Source organism: Cebus imitator, unplaced genomic scaffold, assembly GCF_001604975.1.
Source record: "Cebus imitator isolate Cc_AM_T3 unplaced genomic scaffold, Cebus_imitator-1.0 Scaffold114, whole genome shotgun sequence".
In the NCBI taxonomy this organism is placed as follows: Eukaryota; Metazoa; Chordata; class Mammalia; order Primates; family Cebidae; genus Cebus; species Cebus imitator.
Genome location: NW_016107429.1, coordinates 3,515,720 through 3,534,094, shown reverse-complemented (window position 1 = coordinate 3,534,094; position 18,375 = coordinate 3,515,720). Strand labels below are relative to the sequence as shown.

At 36.8% G+C, this 18,375-nt stretch overlaps 1 protein-coding gene across 12 annotated transcripts in view; it reads left to right on the top strand.

Moving 5' to 3' along the window:
• TDRD3 (tudor domain containing 3) overlaps nt 1–18,375 on the top strand; it is a 183,519-nt gene that overhangs the window by 98,857 nt on the left and 66,287 nt on the right. For all 12 annotated transcript variants that reach the window (XR_001828155.2, XR_001828156.2, XM_017538772.2 and 9 more), the window contains 3 exons: nt 4,646–4,786; nt 11,651–11,807; nt 12,502–12,627. Coding sequence is in view for 10 of the 12 variants with exons in the window: in XM_017538772.2 (XP_017394261.1) it covers nt 4,646–4,786; nt 11,651–11,807; nt 12,502–12,627 (424 nt within the window). In the remaining 2 variants the exon portion in view is untranslated. The remainder of the gene's footprint in view (nt 1–4,645; nt 4,787–11,650; nt 11,808–12,501; nt 12,628–18,375) is intronic.

Here is an 18,375-nt window from a genome sequence, read left to right as displayed (position 1 = left end):
CAGTAGCTGGGACTACAGGCGCACGCCACCGCGCCCAGCTAATTTTTTTTGTATTTTTAGTAGAGGCGGGGTTTCACCATGTTGGCCAGGATGGTCTCGATCTCTTGACCTCGTGATCCACCTGCCTCGGCCTCCCAAAGTGCTGGGATTACAGGCATGAGCCACTGCGCCCGGCTGCCATTATTTTCTTTAATTCTGTAGGTTGTTTCTTCACTCTGTTGATTGTATTCTTGGCTGTGCAGAAGCTTTTTAATTTGATACAATCTCATTTGTCTATTTTTACTTGCGTGCCTGTGCTTTTGAAGTCTTATCCAAAAAACTTTGCCCAGACCAACATCCTGAAGTAACAAACCCCTCCCTCTTATATTATTGATAACCAAAGGCTCTCTTTTCATTATTTAGAATTTTTTGGCTTATTTGTAATAGGTGTTTTTCTAGTTACTTATTGATTTCTCTTATACTGTGATAAGAAATTTTAGGTCATAAATTAGTTGCTACATAGACATTTCTTAACCAGTAAGATTGAAATTGTTTCCTTTATTCAGAATCTGTAATGAATCTTAGCTTACAATTGCTTTCCTATTTAATTCTGAAGTAAGCAGTAGTCTTCTTGAATTTTGGTTGTTCTTCCTGCAGGGTCTTTCTGTTGTCAGTCTAGTGAGGGGCCAGACGCACAAGCTCTGGAATCACAGCCTGAAAGCATGTCTTGCTGACACTTTTGGATAGTTACTCAGCTTTTTATATTCCCCCACCCCTTTTTTTCTAATTTGTGAAATTCGGAGATAATAATGGTACCTACTTCATATGTGAGAATAAAACATTTAGAACTAATACAGCTACTACCTGACACAGATCATAACACTTGCTCAGAGCTCTCAATAAGCATGACTATCGCTGTTCTTCACTTGTTCCTCTATCCAAGGCATACTTTTAAAAATCCAGTTTTACCATTTCTTAAATTAATACATTTTACATAACTTACATGAAATATACTTATTGTTCCAATAAGAGATAAAATTGTGGAGTTTCAGAAGATACTGAAAATACATATTTTTAAAATGATTACAGAAAGATGTTCTTTTGATTTACGTTTATCTCAAATGAACTTTTCTACCTAGGATTTTGTTGGATGTGGTTATAGCTGTCTATTTATTAGAGCATAGTTAATCTATTGTAAGGTGCTTCTTTTTGTTGTCACAATTGATGTTTTCCCATAAATATTTGATAATTAAAGCATCTTAGATTTTTTTTACAGCAGATATCAGAACATATCAATTTATAAATGAGAGAGCTGATGGAGGCTCAAAACTAACAAACAAACTTGGAACTTGCCCAAGGTTATCCAGTGATAATTGTAGGACTCAATGGATATGTAACATAGAAGATCTGAATCATAAATAATGTAAACATACTAAATAAGCAGATTGCAATTTTAAATATAATAGTCTGTTTAGGCCTCAAGATAGTGAGAGCTCAGTCAAAACTTGAAGGAATAAGAGAATTAGCTACTTGGTTATCTGAGCAAGAGTATTCTAGGCAGAAGGAAAAGCCATGGCAAAGGCTCTAAAGCAGGAGCACAGAGAAACAGCAGAGTGGCCAATGGAAGCAGAGAGAGCAAAGGGACAAGCAGTAGAAGATAAAGTCAAGAGAGATAATAGAGGTTAACTTATGTAGGGCCCTGTAAACTATTATAAAGACATTATACTTCCTTCAAGGAGAAACAGGAGCCTTTGGAATGTTTTGAGCACAGCAATTAAAATCAGCTGACCTATATTCTAAAAGGGTAATTCTAGGCTCAGCGTGGTGGCTCACACCTGTAATTCCAGCACTTTGGGAGGCCGAGGCGGGTGGATCACGAGGTCAGGAGTTCAAGACCAGCCTGGCCAACGTAGTGAAACCCCGTCTCTACTAAAAATACAAAAAAATTAGCCTGGCATGGTGGCGCGTTCCTGTAGTACCATCTACTGGGGAGTCTGAGGCACGAGAATCACTTGAACCCAGGAGGTGGAGTTTGTAGTGAGCCGAGATTGCACCACTGTACTCCAGCTTGGGCAACAGAGTGACATTTGGTATAAAAAAAAAAAAAAAAGGTTAATTCTAGCTGTTGTGTTCAGACTTGGTTGTAGAGAAGGAAAATTGGAATCCAATAAGTAGAGAATTACTGAAGTAATCCAGGATTTTAAAAAATGGTTATGGCTTGGACAAATACAGCAGTTGTGTAGGTAGTGCAGAGTGGTCAGATTCTGGAATTTTAAAGGAGCCATTAGGGTTACTGAGATTCAATATAGGGTACATGAGAAGATATGGTATCAGGAATGAATCTGGCCAGGCGTGGTGGCTCATGCCTGTAATCCCAGCACTTTGGGAGGCTGAGTCAGGTGGATCACCTGAGGTCAGGAGTTTGAGACCAGCCTGACCAACATGGAGAAACCCCATCTCTACTAAAAATACAAAATTAGCTGGGTGCGGTGGCACATGCCTGTAATCTCAGCTACTCAGAAGGCTGAGGCGGAAGAATTGCTTGAACCCAGGAGGCAGAGGTTGCGGTGAGCCAACATTGCGTCATTGTAATCTAGCCAGGGCAACAAGAGTGAAACTCCATCTCAAAAAAAAAAAAAAAAATCCAATAGTTTTACCCAGAGAAATTGGCAGGTTAGAGTTTCTTGCCTTGAAATGAAGCCTGGAGTGAACCAGGTGTGAGGAGAGGAAGATCTGGCGCTCCATTTTGAACATGTGAATATTGAGGTACTTACCAGACATGCAGGTAGTAATAATGTTTAATAGACAATAAGACTGAAGGGTGAGCTTTAAAGTAGACACATGCATTTGAGAGTTGTAGACATCTGGATGGTATTGAAAATTATGAGACCAAATGAGATCACCAAAGGAATGAGCATTGATAGAGAACAGAAAAGGCTAAGTAATGAACCTGTAACACTTCAACTTGAACTTAGAGCCTAGATGGCAGAAGTGGAACCAGCCAAGGTATGACCAGTAACAGGATAAAAACAAGACAATGCAGAAAATGTATTATGGAGAAGGGAGTGTTAAACTTATCAAAGGCAATTTAAAAGTTACATAACATAAGGACTTAGAATTGCTATAGAATTGAGGAGGTTGTTTATTCCATCCTCATTTTTCTTAACATTCATAAGGTTGGTGGTACGATAAATCATATGGGGTTAAGATAAAGTGTAATCATGCATGTACCAGTGTGTGGGTTGATGTGGTCAAAATCTATGTGAGTTCTTTAATGATTATTTCAGGTTTTGTTTTTCAGTAAGGAAGTAAGCATGGTTAACAGTGATGTGAAAGAAGGTGTTAGAGTTTGAGAAGTGAGAACATGTAAAATAGTGTTTTAGATGTTTAGGAATATGAATGGCCTAGGGAAACATGGTAAGATTGCTAGACAGCATTAAGGCCCACTTGAGTTTCATAGTCATGATTATCATGGATGCCTAATTCACATATGAACAAGAAGGTGTGGCTCATAAAGGACAGGTAGTAATAATGTTTGGGTAATATTTAGGTTGTGATGGTTCTAGATATTTACATTAATAAGTAGTAAGTTTTTTAGAGCAGTGAAAAGTGACTCTGAAAATGCTACTTATCCTATTCCTTAATCCATAAAATGGAAAGAAAATTATAAGTAAATGCATCCAGAAGATGGGGCCGTTTCACCGGCACCAAAAGAAAAAGCACTTTCGGAATTACGGAATGTAAAATTTGAAAATATCCTGAATTTGGAGCAGCTCAGGTAACAGAGTTTTCAGGTAATTTTGTTCTAGTATATTAACCAAAATAGTAATTACCGTCTGTTATTGAGTGTTTGCCATGTGCTGGCTACTGAGATAATAACTTAATATCGATGTTGTCATTTAATCCTACCAATATCCCAGTGAGGTAGGTTTTCTAATCCCCGTTTTAAAGATGAAAAGCCTGAGGCTCCACGGAAGGTAGAAGTTAAGTGACCTGCCTGAACGCTAAAGATAGTGGCTGGGCCAAGATTAGTCCCAGCCTTGTCTAGTTCCATAGCCTATGTGCTTACCTGTGCTGCCTTGTTTCCTAGTCTAATAAATTTTGTATCGCATTAGTAAATACATTTCTCTAGTTATGCAAGCAATGACTGTGAAGGCATTTCAGATATATTTTTTTTGCTGGGATGCCATAAACCAAAAATTTAATGAATCCGTTAATGAGTCTTTGGTAATTGAAGAAGTGGTTTTAATTTTGATTTGAGTTAAATGTAAATACTGCCTGGTTATCCAAAGATAATCTTGCCTGATAGCTGGATTTAGAACCCAAGTCTCAAGACAGTAGTCAAGTATTTTACTCTAAAATCATTTTAACAAGTAATCTTCACAATGCTTGTATTATTTTCTTCTCTATGGTTGTAATTTTCATTACTTCCCTTTTATTCACAAATTGTAATTATTTTTATTGCCTGGCCTGGATTTATGAATAAAAGAGATTGTGACTAGCAGATATTTTTGCTATCCAAAAAAATAAGTTAATATTTTATTTTTTCGTATAAAACACAATTGAGAAACTTTTAATTACTTCAGTTGTTTTTAGCCATAGCTGAGGTTTTAGAGCCATTTTTAAATGTTTACGTACCTCTCTTTTATCTTTCTCTTATCTAAAGACTAAGACATTTGGAGGAGGTGGTGGTGGTGCTAGAAGTAATCTCAATACCAATGCTGCTGGTAACCGAAATAGGGAAGTTTTACAGAAAGAAAAGTCAACCAAATCAGAGGGAAAACATGAAGGTGTCTACAGAGAACTGGTAAGGCCAAAAAACCAATTACAAATTTAAAGTGTTTTTCTTTAAATGATTCTTTTATTCTTTCTCGCTACCACCACTGGCTTTGTGCAATGTATTATGGATAGATGTTATAACTCTTGAAGACATTCATTAAGGATTACAATTAAATCATTAAAAATTTGGATTGTTTGAAAAATAATTTACTTAAAACTTCTATCTCACTTAAATTACTAATGTCCAAATATTATGTTTTAGAATGGATTAATAAAAAGCCATCAAAAGATGATGCGTTGAAGATATACATTTTTCTGTGCTTCCCCACATCTTTTGTCAAATTTTGTCTAAAGTGATTTTGTTTTGTTTTCTACTCCTTTTTGGTAAGAATATTGTGAAGCAAGCATATGTGTTATGTGGACCTAATTGCAAAACATACCTGAATTTTTAAGATAAAAGAGGAGTCAAACATATTTCTGATATGCTGCAACGTTTTCAGATCTAAGGATGTTGGCAAAAATTCATTTTCCTTTGCCTTTATAGGTGAATGACTGGTTGATTTTTGTCCTTAGAGTACAGAATATCCAAAAGAGCTTAAACCATGGAGGTTTACTATGTCATATAACAAGAAGTTTAGAATTACCAACAAATGTTGGTAAATTCAGGAGTATAACAATATCAGAGCATTCGTGGATATTTCCATGATTTCTTGGCTTTCTCCTTAGGGTTATGTAACTGCCCAATGGGTTCACCTTACCCATTGCCTAAATAGAGCTGATTTATCAAGACAGGGGAATTGCAATAGAGAAAGAGTAATCCACGCAGAGCAAGCTATTGTGGGAGACTGGCGTTTTATTACTAAAATTAGTTTCAGCAATCATTCAGGGATCAGAGGTTTTGAGTTTTGTTTTTTGAGATGGAGTTTTGCTTTTGTTGCCCAGGCTGGAGTACAGTGTGCAATCTTGGCTCACTGCAACCTCCACCTCCTGGGTTGAAGTGATTTTCCTGTCTTCTCAGCCTCCCCAGTAGCTGGGATTATAGGCAACTGCCACTAATACCCAGCTAATTTTTTGTATTTTTAGTAGAGATGGCGTTTCACCATGTAGGCCAGGCTGGTCTCAAACTCCTGACTTCAGGTGATCCACTCACCTTGGCTTCCCAAAGTGGTGGGATTACAGGTGTGAGCCACTGTGCCCCTCAGGATCAGATCAGAGTGTTTTTTTGGATGTGCTTTTACACAACAGATCAGAGTTTTTAAGGACAACTTGGTGGGTTGGGGGAAGCCAGTGAATCAGGAGTTCTGATTGGTTAGGCAGGAGATAAATCATGGGAATTGAAACTGTCCTCTTGCACTGAGTCAGTTCCTGGGTGGAGGCCACAAGGTCAGATGAGTCAGTTAATCCATCAGGGTGTCGCCAGCTGATCCATAAAGTACAAGGTCTGCAAAATATCTCAAGCACTGATCTTAGGAGCAGTTTGAATCTTATAGCCTCAGCTGATCTCCTAGATGTAGTGTAGTACATAATTTCCCACAAGTGTAGTGTAGTACATTATTTACATCTAAAATTTTACTTGCTAAGATAAAGAATTTCCCTTTGGGGGTCTGTAAAGTTCCTTGGTTTTATCTTCCTAAATGACCCTCTGGGTTATGGGCACCCTGCTCACTTTCATTACCTGACAGAATTTTCAGGATAATTGCCCAGAACTAGAATATTGATCCAGATTTTTATATTACCCATCCCTTTTTGTTTCTTCCAAGCTGTAGGAGATCACCACTTGAATCACAGGAATAAGCAGGGTTAGTCTAAAATGTTGGCAAAGAAACTTAAAAACAATTAATGAGACTGGAATTTAATAAGAAATTTATAAGCTATGGAGCATAATTTTTGTCTCTAGTCCTCATTTTTGGTAAAAATAAATTATGTTAGGACTCTGTTTTTCATAGAATAAACTTTAGTCTTATACTTGGCCTGATTATTTGCATAAAGTGCAGCAAGAATGATTATTTCTGCATAGGCCTTTTGGATTGTCTTTGATGGAACTCTGTTCCACAAGGAATTTCAGATAAGATCTTTTAAGGCTATGCCTAGCCATGGGTTTGTATCTTCAGATACCTGTGAGTTGGGTGATCCTCTCCTCTAAAGGCCCCAAGATAAACTGGGAGCTCCTGGTCCTGATAGAAAGTGACTTTCTTTATTGATCATAGGTTAGGAACCCTGTACAGGGACTCTATATATAGGTATGAGACCAGTTCTCTCCATGGGACTTTTATTGTCTCTGCAAGTCGAGATTGCCTCCTTAAAGGGAAGCATATCCCTCTAGTCAAAGCCTTGGTAAAATAACCAGTTTTTCTAATTATGTCATCTTGCAAAAGGAAAATGGATTCCTGTTGCACTCATGCAAACAACTATATTGTGATAAGAGTCTCAAGATAGTTTCCAAATTCTAGAGGAACCAGGCAGAGAGAAACAAACATGCTTTGTTCACAGGACTATACCTTACTCAATTATTAAAGGCCATAAATAGTTCAAAATAAGTTTCCTTGACTTTGAAAAACAAACAAGGATCAGGAATATTCTAAGAAAAATCAAAAGGTTGCGTTAGCTCTCTGAATTCAGTCCATTTCGTTAACTTCTGTTTTGTTTGACACTTGTGAACGTTTCAGCTCTTCTGAGTCCTGTATATTTTTCCTCTATTCCAGTGTTACAATCTTCAAGCTAGTAGAATCCTACATTTGAGAGCACCTGTTAAAGTCTTATAGCTTGATTGTAACCCATCTTTTGAGAAGGAACAAAGCAAGACAAGAATTGTCTGCAAATGACAAAATTTCCAACCTAGTTACAGTTAAAAACATGACTGATAAAGTTTAGTTATCTGTGATTTAGAATAACTTGACAACCTTAATTAATAGCATATACTTAGACATTAGAATTTTAGAAATTCTGTACAATTTTGGAACATATATTTGTATTATTTGCCAAAATATAACTTAAAGAATATTGCAAATGAACATCATTTGGGTAATCTCATGTAACTACACATGTCAAACAATTCTGTTTGAAAGCAAGGCATCAGGAAAGACAATTTTAAAACTTGAAGTTCGATGTTGGGAAGCCTGCTAAATGTTGGAGGACTTAAACGACTTGATGTTATGAAATAGAATTCCATATTGCCACACATTATTTATTTTGCCAAAATGATGACTCAAAAAGCAAAAACCTTTCATTAACCTTTACTGTTACATGAAAATCCTGTTGAAAGCCCAGTTTTTATCCTTGCATTAGTTTATTAATGTTAATCCCAATTTGTTTAAACAAAACCTTATAGATGATTCCATCAAGTCTTAACCAGTTTGACCATGAGGTGAAATCTTTACAAACCTTTTATGACCCTGGCATCTTAAGACAACCTTGCTGTGCTTTTATTTCAATGCTCAATTTATAAAAAGATCATATAATACTTTTTTGAATTTAGTTAATGTTTACACATTTTTTGCAAGATTAATTTTAAAAATCTTTTTATAACTTGCTTAAACCTCTAGCTTTATCTTATCAAATGCTTTTAATTCTTGGGGTTTCTTAAAGAAAAGAGTGGCTTTTTTTTCTCCCAAAACAGCAAGTTGGAGATCCTGCTGCCAGTGCCCCATTGGGTGGTTGGAGGCTGGGTCAGTCCAGAAGCCTTTGGATAGCACCGGGAGTTAGCCTCAGCCGGACATCCTCAGTTGCTCCAGAATATCTTCCAGCCCCATGTGACAGCTAAATCCTCCATGAAAGGAAGCTGATTCAATCATGGCTTTCATGCCCAGCAACCTGTGGGTACTGGGGGATTCTCCATGTTCTCCCCAGCAAGCTGGTCCCCCAAGTCTTGGTGCATGGCTGGCAGCCATGCTAATTATTTTTAAATGACTGAAGAGGGGGGCGGGGAGACAGTATTTGTTGATTTGGTTCTAAAATGGAGGCCAAGAGTCCCAAAATGAAAGAACAGAGTTGGAGTCCACTTCTCTACTCACCATTTCGATGAATGTTAATACCTTGGTATCCTGAATGAGGTCCTCAATATTATCCTGAATGAGGTCCTCAATATGAAGTGGCTCCATTGTCTGGGGTAGATACCTGGGGTTTGTCATCTTGTGCCAGGAAAACTTAGGAGACAGACACACATGAGGAGTTTAGAAGTGGAAGTTTAATAGGCAGTAGAAAAAGGAAGAGAAAGGAAAACAGCTTTCTCTCTAGTGAGAGGGCCAGACTATAATATTCAGCAACCGCTGCAGGGTGTTCTTTTTCTCTCAGAATTTTATAATCTGGCTCGAGGAGGGGATGTCTGATTTGTGTAAGGCTCACAGATTGGTTTGATCTGGTATGATGTTTACATAGTCCTTGGGGAAGGCTGGCCACCCCACCCTAATCTTATCATGCAAATGAACTTTCCTTTCTGCTGGCGCCATGTCCGCCATGTCGTCTGCTGCTTATTGTACGTGTAGCTGACAAAGAGAAGGGACAATGAAGCAACCATCTTGAACATGATTGGCACAACTGCCAGCATCTATATCTGCAGCTCAATTTTATAGGCTGCTCTTTGTTAGAAAGGAAAATTGGTGCTGTTTTTCATTAAAAGGGAAACCTGACCGAGGACTTCTGTACTCTTATTATCTGCTTAAGTAATTTCTTCTTAATTCCTGTATCATTAGGATTCTCCATGCAGTAAATCTTAACACAAAATTTCAAGACAGGAAAGAAAGGGGACTATTTACCTGGTTGAAGGTCTATTTTATCAGAGAAGAAAATTTTTTCTCAAATATTCAGCTGATTTCCATTTATATCTTCTTGACTGGAACTTCCTAAATCAATCACTGATCAAGGGGAATGAGTTTATCATTAAGGGCAGGCTACCTATTCCTTGAATATAAGTCCATCTCATTCTTAAAAATAAAATAAAAAATCAAGGTTTAAATGCAAGACAGAGTGGAAACAGTGAGCTGAAAAAATATATGGTCCCTAACTTAAGAATCTCTTAAACTTGAGTAAATTGAAGAATATTTCTTTGGAGATGTCTTGACAAAGAACACAAGAGAACATTAGCTGATTGGGGTGTGTTGTGAGATTGAAAACATATGAAAGAAATGACATCATAAAGATGATAGAGAAGGTAGTTCAAGGAATTTGCCCCTCTACTGAAGCAACTGTTGAGCTGGCAAGCACTGTCCAAAGCAATTATTTTAGAACTCTGGATCCTAGTCAAACACTTGTGGCATCCAGGGTAAGTAAATGATGAAGGAATGGTGGTCACTGGCTGACCATGGAGATGAAGGAACAGAGACTTCAGTGGCCACACAATCTCAAGGAATGTATTTCTCGTGGGAAAAAAGTTTTAAGTCACTAAGCAAATTGATGACTGTAACCTTCATCAAGTAACAGAAGTGATCCTTGGGGAGGGGGCATAATCCGACTTTCAGTTGCCTAATTACAAGATTCAAAATGTCCAGTAGTTCCCAACCAAAAATTATAAAGCCTACAAAGAAACAGGAAAGTTGAGCCCATTCACAAGAAAAAGAGAAATCCATTGAAACCATACCTGAAATATCCCGGTCATTCGACTTAATTAGACAAAGACTTCAGATGAACTGTCTTACATATGTTCAAAGATCTGAGAGAAACCATTGACAAAGAACCAAAGAAATCAGGAAAACAATGTATGAACAAGTAATGCATATCAAAAAAGAGACAGAAATTTATCAGAAGAAACCGAGTATGTATTCTGGAGCTAATAGCTGAAATTAAAATTTCACTAGATGAGTTCAACAGGTTAGACCTATTTAAGGGTTATAAATGGCTCATTTAAAATATTTTTTGGTGAAGTGCTATGTATGGGACAATATTCTGAATTATATATTTATTTGGGAGATAATTTGGAGAAGGAAAGATTTAATTATTTTTTACATTCACATTAGTTTTTGAATAAGAAAGATAAATTATAGGTGTTTTTACATTTACTTTAGCATGTATACAGCACGGATGGTAAGTAGATTTTCTCTCATGTCAACTCTTATCTGTTGATAGTAGCTACTGTGTTTAGAAGAATTCTATGACACAGGGTTTGGAAAAATGTACTGGTCTTTTTTTAAGAGTCTGCGTAGACGTCTTATTGTGTGTCTGCCACATGCATGCTATGTGTAGGCTAACTAAAAGCCTATTTATGTAACTACTAGATGTATAAAAGTTAAAGGTATGTTTTTCTCTGCTAGGTTTGGCTCAAGAAATTTCTCTGTAGGATATGTTTATACTGCTTAGGTGGTTCTTGAATTCTATTGAGGTCTAGATTTTTAAAAGAGATTTGGATTCTGGCATTTGTAAAGTAGATTTTCCTATTGGGGTATAGCTGTCAAAGCATCATAGATAGCATTGCTAATGAATATGGAATAGAATTCTCAAGTAATAGTAAAAAAAAAAAAAGGCTACTGAGGGGGTATCATTTTGTTAGCTTCAATACTTTACATTTTTGGAGAGGTGCTGTATGAATTACATTTCCCTTCTAGTATGGAGAAGTATCAAAAATTTACATTGTTACCATGAAAAATTTTAATTAGATAGTTTTCTCCTCACCATCTATATTATTTTCAAAGGCCATTCTCTAACATACCATAAAATTGTTTTTGTGTGTGTTGCTTTTGCAGTGGTACTTGTAAGGTCAGAGAGTACTCAAGGCACAATCCCACATATCATACAGATTCTTCCTTGCCTCTTGTAAAAAATCAGCAAGTGAATGTTGTATTAGAATGACATTTTTACATAAGTATGAGATGTAATTTTTAGTTAAAAGACAGTAAATAGTTAAAATTTTATGCCTTGCCTTATCTGTGGGCTATCAGCCAGCTTTTCTCTTTATTCCTTACAGGTTGATGAGAAAGCTCTGAAGCACATAACGGAAATGGGCTTCAGTAAGGACGCATCGAGGCAAGCTCTTATGGATAATGGCAACAACTTAGAAGCAGCATTGAACGTACTTCTTAACAGCAATAAACAGAAACCTGTTATAGGTCCTCCTCTGAGAGGTATAACTTATTAAGCCGTGTGCCAGATAGTGTTGTTTGCTTTTCAGAGGAATATATGTTATTGACAGCAGCTGTTATAGCTGTAAGGACTGTACCTTTATTTAATGTTTTGGTAAGTGGAAGGAACACCAGTTTGGGAACCATAGAGATATTTTTAGTGTCAGTCTCATCGTCTTCATCTTTATGGGTCTAACAACAACAACAAAAAAAAAACAAAATGTGTCTAATAAGGCCATATTTAACTAGGTTGTTATGAGTAATGGAGAAAATATGTGACTGGTTCTATTATTTCAGCAACTCTGCCACCTGCATAAATGACTAAGCTTTTACAAATTAACAAAAATAATACATTTACTTGGTGTAATTATTTAATCATTACATGATCAATGTGTTATGTGGTATTTCAGGTCCCAGCCCTATATTCCCTTAAGAATATCTGTGGTTAAAGAATAAATTTATAATTTTTCCTTAAAAGATAGTTTATATGAACAAATTCAAACTTCTGAATAGATCATTTATTTAGGGGATTAAATGTGCTACTTAATTACTTAAAAACGGTTTTATAAAGATGTAGACTATACAAAAATATGAAAAGAAATTAAAATCCCTATTTAAAATTGTTTTTATGTATTAGTATATATTCTCCTTTTGTTTCTGCTTATACAGTGCATATTTCTTGCTTTTACATCTAAAGGTAGAGGAAAAGGCAGGGGGCGAGTAAGATCTGAAGATGAAGAGGATCTGGGAAATGCAAGGCCATCAGCACCAAGCACATTATTTGATTTCTTGGAATCTAAAATGGGAACTTTGAATATGGAAGGTAGGCTATCTTAAAGTTGATTTCTTCATTTTTTTTTAAGTGTATTTCTTTTTAAAAGACCAAACTTTATTTGGAATTGTACAATAAAGCAAATGTAATATGAACATACATCCTGAGTGCTTGTTTATGAATTTACTTAATTACAAATTCCTGCTTGACAAAAGCACAGAAGAAAATGTTAATTGTTATATTCTGAAAACGTAATGGCAGTTTATTTTGCCCCCTAACTTGGATGAGTGATCTCGCTAAACTATTCTCCCCAAATTTGCTCCCATCTAAATAACAGATATAACTCTATAAACAGATTGTTGTGTGGGAAAATTTATTGCCTAATCTTATATAACTTTTTTTTGATTGTGAAATTGGTATATCTCTTCTTTCTCCCCATATTACATAGTTTGAAAATGTTCACACAGTGAGTGAAAATGCTTTCACAATGTGATATATTTTTGATATACTTTAGTGATTAACATAAATATTGAAAAGAGAACTAAGTATGGTAAATATGCAGCCCTTTTCCTAAGCACATAATATAAATATTTTCGAAAATGTTGTTTTAAAAATACTATTCAAAAAGCTAAGGAAATATACTTTAAATACAGTTTCTCATTCAGATATATTTTGAATCTAACCAAATAAGCTGAGAGATAAAAGACTTTTATATCAAATATGAAACGTTCAGATTTCATAAAAATTGAAACTTGTTTGCTACATTATATGGAAAAAGCAGCTTAGCATTTAAGAAAACAAATGTTTGATGTTGGCAAGATTTGTAAACATGATGTATTAGTTTTCTCTTGCTGTGTTAACAAATTACAAAAAAATCAGTGGCTTAAAACAAAGCAAGTTTATTACCTCTTAGTTTCTTTGTGTCAGCAGTCTAGGCACAGCTTCATTGGCACCTCTGTTTAAAGTCTCAGATGCTGATGTTAAGATTTTGTTTGGGGTAGTGACCTTTATATATATATTTCATTGCACTTTAGGTTCTGGGGTACCTGGGCAGAACATGCAGGATTGTTGCATAGGTACATACATGGCAATGTGGTTTGCTGCCTCCATCCCTGTTACCGATATCTGGCATTTCTCCCCATGTTATCCCTCCCCAACTCCCTAATCCTCACTGTCCCTCCACTAGTCCCCCCAACAGACCCTGGTGTGTGATGCTCCCCTCCCTGTGTCCATGTGTTCTCATTGTTCAACACCCGCCTATGAGCGAGAACATGCGGTGTTTGATTTTCTGTTCTTGTGTCAGTGTCCTGAGAATGATGGTTTCCAGGTTCATCCATATCCCTACAAAGGACACGAACTCATCGTTTTTTATGGCTGCATAGTATTCCATGGTGTATATGCGCCATATTTTCCTTGTCCAGTCTATCGTCAGTGGGCATTTGGGTTGGTTCCAGGTCTTTGCTATTGTGAACAATGCTGTGATGAACATACGTATGCATATGTCTTTATAATAGAACAATTTATAATCCTTTGGGTATATACCCAGTAATGGGATTGCTGGGTCAAATGGAATTTCTATTTCTAGGTCCTTGAGAAATTGCCACACTGTCTTCCACAATGGTTGAACTAATTTACACTCTCACCAACAGCGTAAAAATGTTCCTATTTCTCTACATCCTCTCCAGCATCTGTTGTGTCCAGATTTTTAAATGATCGCCATTCTAACTGGCATGAGATAGTATCTCAATGTGGTTTTGATTTGCATTTCCCTAACGACCAGTGGTGATGAGCATTTTTTCATATGTTTGTTGGCCTCATGTATGTCTTCTTTTGAAAAGTGTCTGCTCATATCCTTCACCCACTTTTGAATGGGCTTGTTTGTTTTTTTTCTTGTAAATCTGTTTCAGTTCTTTGTAGATTCTGGATATTAGTCCTTGGTCAGATGGGTAGATTGCAAAATTTCTTTTCCCATTCTGTTGGTTGCTGGTTCACTCTAATGATTGTTTCTTTTGCTGTGCAGAAGCTGTGGAGTTTATTTAGATCCCATTTGTCTAATTTGGCTTTTGTTGCCAGTGCTTTCGGTGTTTTAGCCATGAAGTCCTTGCCTATGCCTATGTCCTGAATGGTTATGCCTAGGTTTTCTTCTAGGGTTTTTATGGTGTTAGGTCTTATGTTGAAGTCTTGAACTCATCTGGAGTTAATTTTAGTGTAAGGTGTCAGGTCTTATGTTTAAGTCTTGAACTCATCTGGAGTTAATTTTAGGGTAAGCTGTCAGGAAGGGGTCCAGTTTCTGCTTTCTGCACATGACTAGCCAGTTTCCCCAACACCACTTATTAAACAGGGAATCCTTTCCCCATTGCTTGTTTTTGTCAGGTTTGTCAAAGATCAGATGGTTGTAGATGTGTGGCATTGTCTCCGAGGCTTCTGTTCTATTCCATTGGTCTATATCTCTGTTTTGGTACCAGTACCATGCTGTTTTGATTACTGTAGCCTTGTAGTATAGTTTGAAGTCAGGTAGCATGATGCCTCCATCTTTGTTCTTTTTGCTTAGAATTGACTTGGCTATGTGGGCTGTCTTTTGGGTCATGAAGCTTAAGGTGGTTTTTTACAGTTCTGTGAAGAGGGTCATAGGTAGCTTGATTAGGATAGCATTGAATCTATAAATTACCTTGGACAGTATGGCCATTTTCATGATATTGATTCTTCCTATCCATGAGCATGAAATGTTTTTCCATTTGTTTGTGTCCTCTCATATTTTGTTGAGCAGTGGTTTGTAGTTCTCCTTGAAGAGGTCCTTTACATTGTTTGTTAGTTGTATTCCTAGTTGTTTTATTCTCTTTGTAGCAATTGTGAATGGCAGTTGGTTCTTGATTTGGCTCTCTTTAAGTCTATTATCGGTGTATAGGAATGCTTGTGATTTCTGCACATTGATTTTGTATCCTGAGACTTTGCTGAATTTGCTTATCAGTTTCAGGAAATTTGGGGCTGAGATGATGGGGGTCTTCTAAATACACAATCATGTCGTCTGCAAAAAGAGACAATTTGACTTCCTCCTTTCCTAATCAAATACGTTTTATTTCTTTTTCTTGCCTGATTGCTCTGGCTAGAACTTCCACTACTATATTGAATAGAAGTGGGGAGGGAGGGCATCCTTGTCTAGTGCCAGATTTCAAAGGGAATGCCCATTCGGTATGATACTGGCTGTGTGATAGTCGTAAATAGCTTTTATTATTTTGAGAACATTCTGTTGATGCCTAGTTTATTTAGAGTTTTTAGCATATGTGGCTGTTAAGTTTTGTCCAAGGCCTTCTCTGCATCTATTGAGATAATCATGTGGTTTTTGTCTTTGGTTCTGTTCATGTGGTGAATTACGTTTATAGACTTGCATATGTTGATCCAGTTTTTATCCCTGGGATGAAGCCTACTTGATTGTAATAGATAAGCTTTTTGATATGCTGTTGCAGTCAGTTTGCCAGTATTTTATTGAAGATTTTTGCATCTATGTTCATCATGGATATTGGCTTGAAGTTTTTCTCTTTTGTTGAGTCTCTGCCAATTTTTGGTATCAGGATGATGTTGGTCTCATAAAAAGATCTGGGAAGGATTCCCTCTTTTTGGCTTGTTTGGAATAGTTTCAGAAGGAGTGGTACCAGCTCCTCTTTGTATGTCTGGTAGAATTCAGCTATGAACCCATCTGGACCTGGGCTTTTTTTTGGTTGGTAGACTATTAATTTCTGCCTCTACTTCAGACCTTGTTATTGGTCTATTGAGGGTTTTTACTTCTTCCTGATTTAGGCTTGGGAGGCTGCAAGTTTCCAGGAATGTACACATTACTTCCAGGTTTCCTGGTTTATGTACATAGAGTTGTTTGCAGTAATCTCTGATGGTAGTTTGTATTTCTGTGGAATTGGTGTTGATATTCCCTTTATCATTTGCATCTATTTGATTCTTCTCTCTTTTCCTTTTTATTAATCTGGCTAGTGGCCTGTCTATTTTGTTACTCTTTTCAAAAAACCAGCTCCTGGATTTATTAATGTTTATAATTGTGTCTATATCTCCTTCAGTTCTGCTCTGATCTTAGTTATTTCTTGTCTTCTGCTAGCTTTTGAGTTTTTTTTTTTTAATCTTATTCCTCTAGCTCTTTCAATTTTGATGATAGGATGTCGATTTTAGATCTTTCCTTGCTTCTCATGTGGGCGTTTATTGCTATAAATTTTCCTCTAGACCCTGCTTTAAATGTATCCCAGAGATTCTGGTACATTGTGTTCATTCTTGTTGGTTTCGAAGAACGTCTTTATTTCTGCCTTCGTTTCATTGTTTACCAGTCAACATTCAAGAGTCGGTTCAGGTTCCATAAAGTTGTGTGGTTCTGCGTTAGTTTCTTAATCCAGAGTTCCAATTTGATTGCACTGTGGTCTGAGAGACTGTTTGTTACGATTTCTGTTCTTTTGAGTTTGCTGAGGAGTAATTTACTTCCAATTATGTGGTCAGTTTTAGAGTAGGTTTGATGTGGTGCTGAGAAGAATGTATATTCTGTGGATTTGGGGTGGAGAATTCTGTAGATGTCTATTAGGTTTGCTTGGTCCAGGTCTGAGTTCAAGTCCTAGATATCCTTGTTAATTTTCTGTCTGGTTGATCTGTCTAATATTGACAGTGGAGTGTTAAAGTCTCCTACTATTATTGTGTGGGAGTCTAAGTCTCTTTGTAGGTTGTTAAGAGCTTGCTTTATGTATCTGGGTGCTCCTATATTGCGTGCATATATATTTAGGATCATTAGCTCTTCTTGTTGCATTATGTGATGCCCTTCTTTGTCTCTTTTGATCTTTGTTGGTTTAAAGTCTATTTTATCAGAGACTAGGATTGCAACTCCTGCCTTTTTTTGATCTCCATTTGCTTGGCAAATCTTGCTCCATCCATTTATTTTGAGCCTGTGTGTGTCCTTACACGTGAGATGGGTTTCCTGGATACAGCACATTGATGGGTTTTGGCTTTTTATCCAATTTGCCAGTCTGTGTCTTTTGATAGGGCATTTAGCCCGTTTACATTTAAGGTTAATATTGTTATATGTGAATTTGATCCAGCCATTTTGATGCTCGCTGCTTGTTTTGCCCATTAGTTGATGCAGTTTCTTCATTGTGTCGATGCCCTTTACCATTTGGTATGTTTTTGGAGTGGCTGGTACTGGTTGTTCCTTTCTATGTTTAGTGCTTCTTTCAGGAGCTCTTGTAAGGCAGGCCTGGTGGTGATGAAATCTCTGAGCAATTGCTTGTTTGTAAAGGATTTTATTTCTCCTTCACTTATGAAGCTTAATTTGGCTGGATATGAAATTCTAGGTTGAAAGTTCTTTTCTTTAAGGATGTTGAGTATTGGCCCCCACTCTCTTCTGGCTTGTATGGTTTCTGCTGAGAGATCCGCTCTGAGTCTCATGGGCTTCCCTTTGTGGTGGGGAACCTTTCTCTCTGGCTGCTTTAGCATTTTTTCCATCATTTCAACCCTGGTTAATCTGACGATTATGTGCCTTGGGGTTACTCTTCTTGAGCAATATCTTTGTGGTGTTCTCTGTATTTCCTGGACTTGAATATTGGCCTGCCTTGGTAGGTTGGGGAAGTTTTCCTAGATAATATCCTGAAGAGTGTGTTCCAGCTTGGATTCATTCTCTCTGTCATATTCAGGTACACCTATCAAATGTAATTTGGTCTTTTCACATAATCTCATATTTCTTGGAGGATTTGTTCGTTTCTTTTTACTCTTTTTTCTTTAATCTTGCCTTCTCGTTTTATTTTGTTGAATTGATCTTCA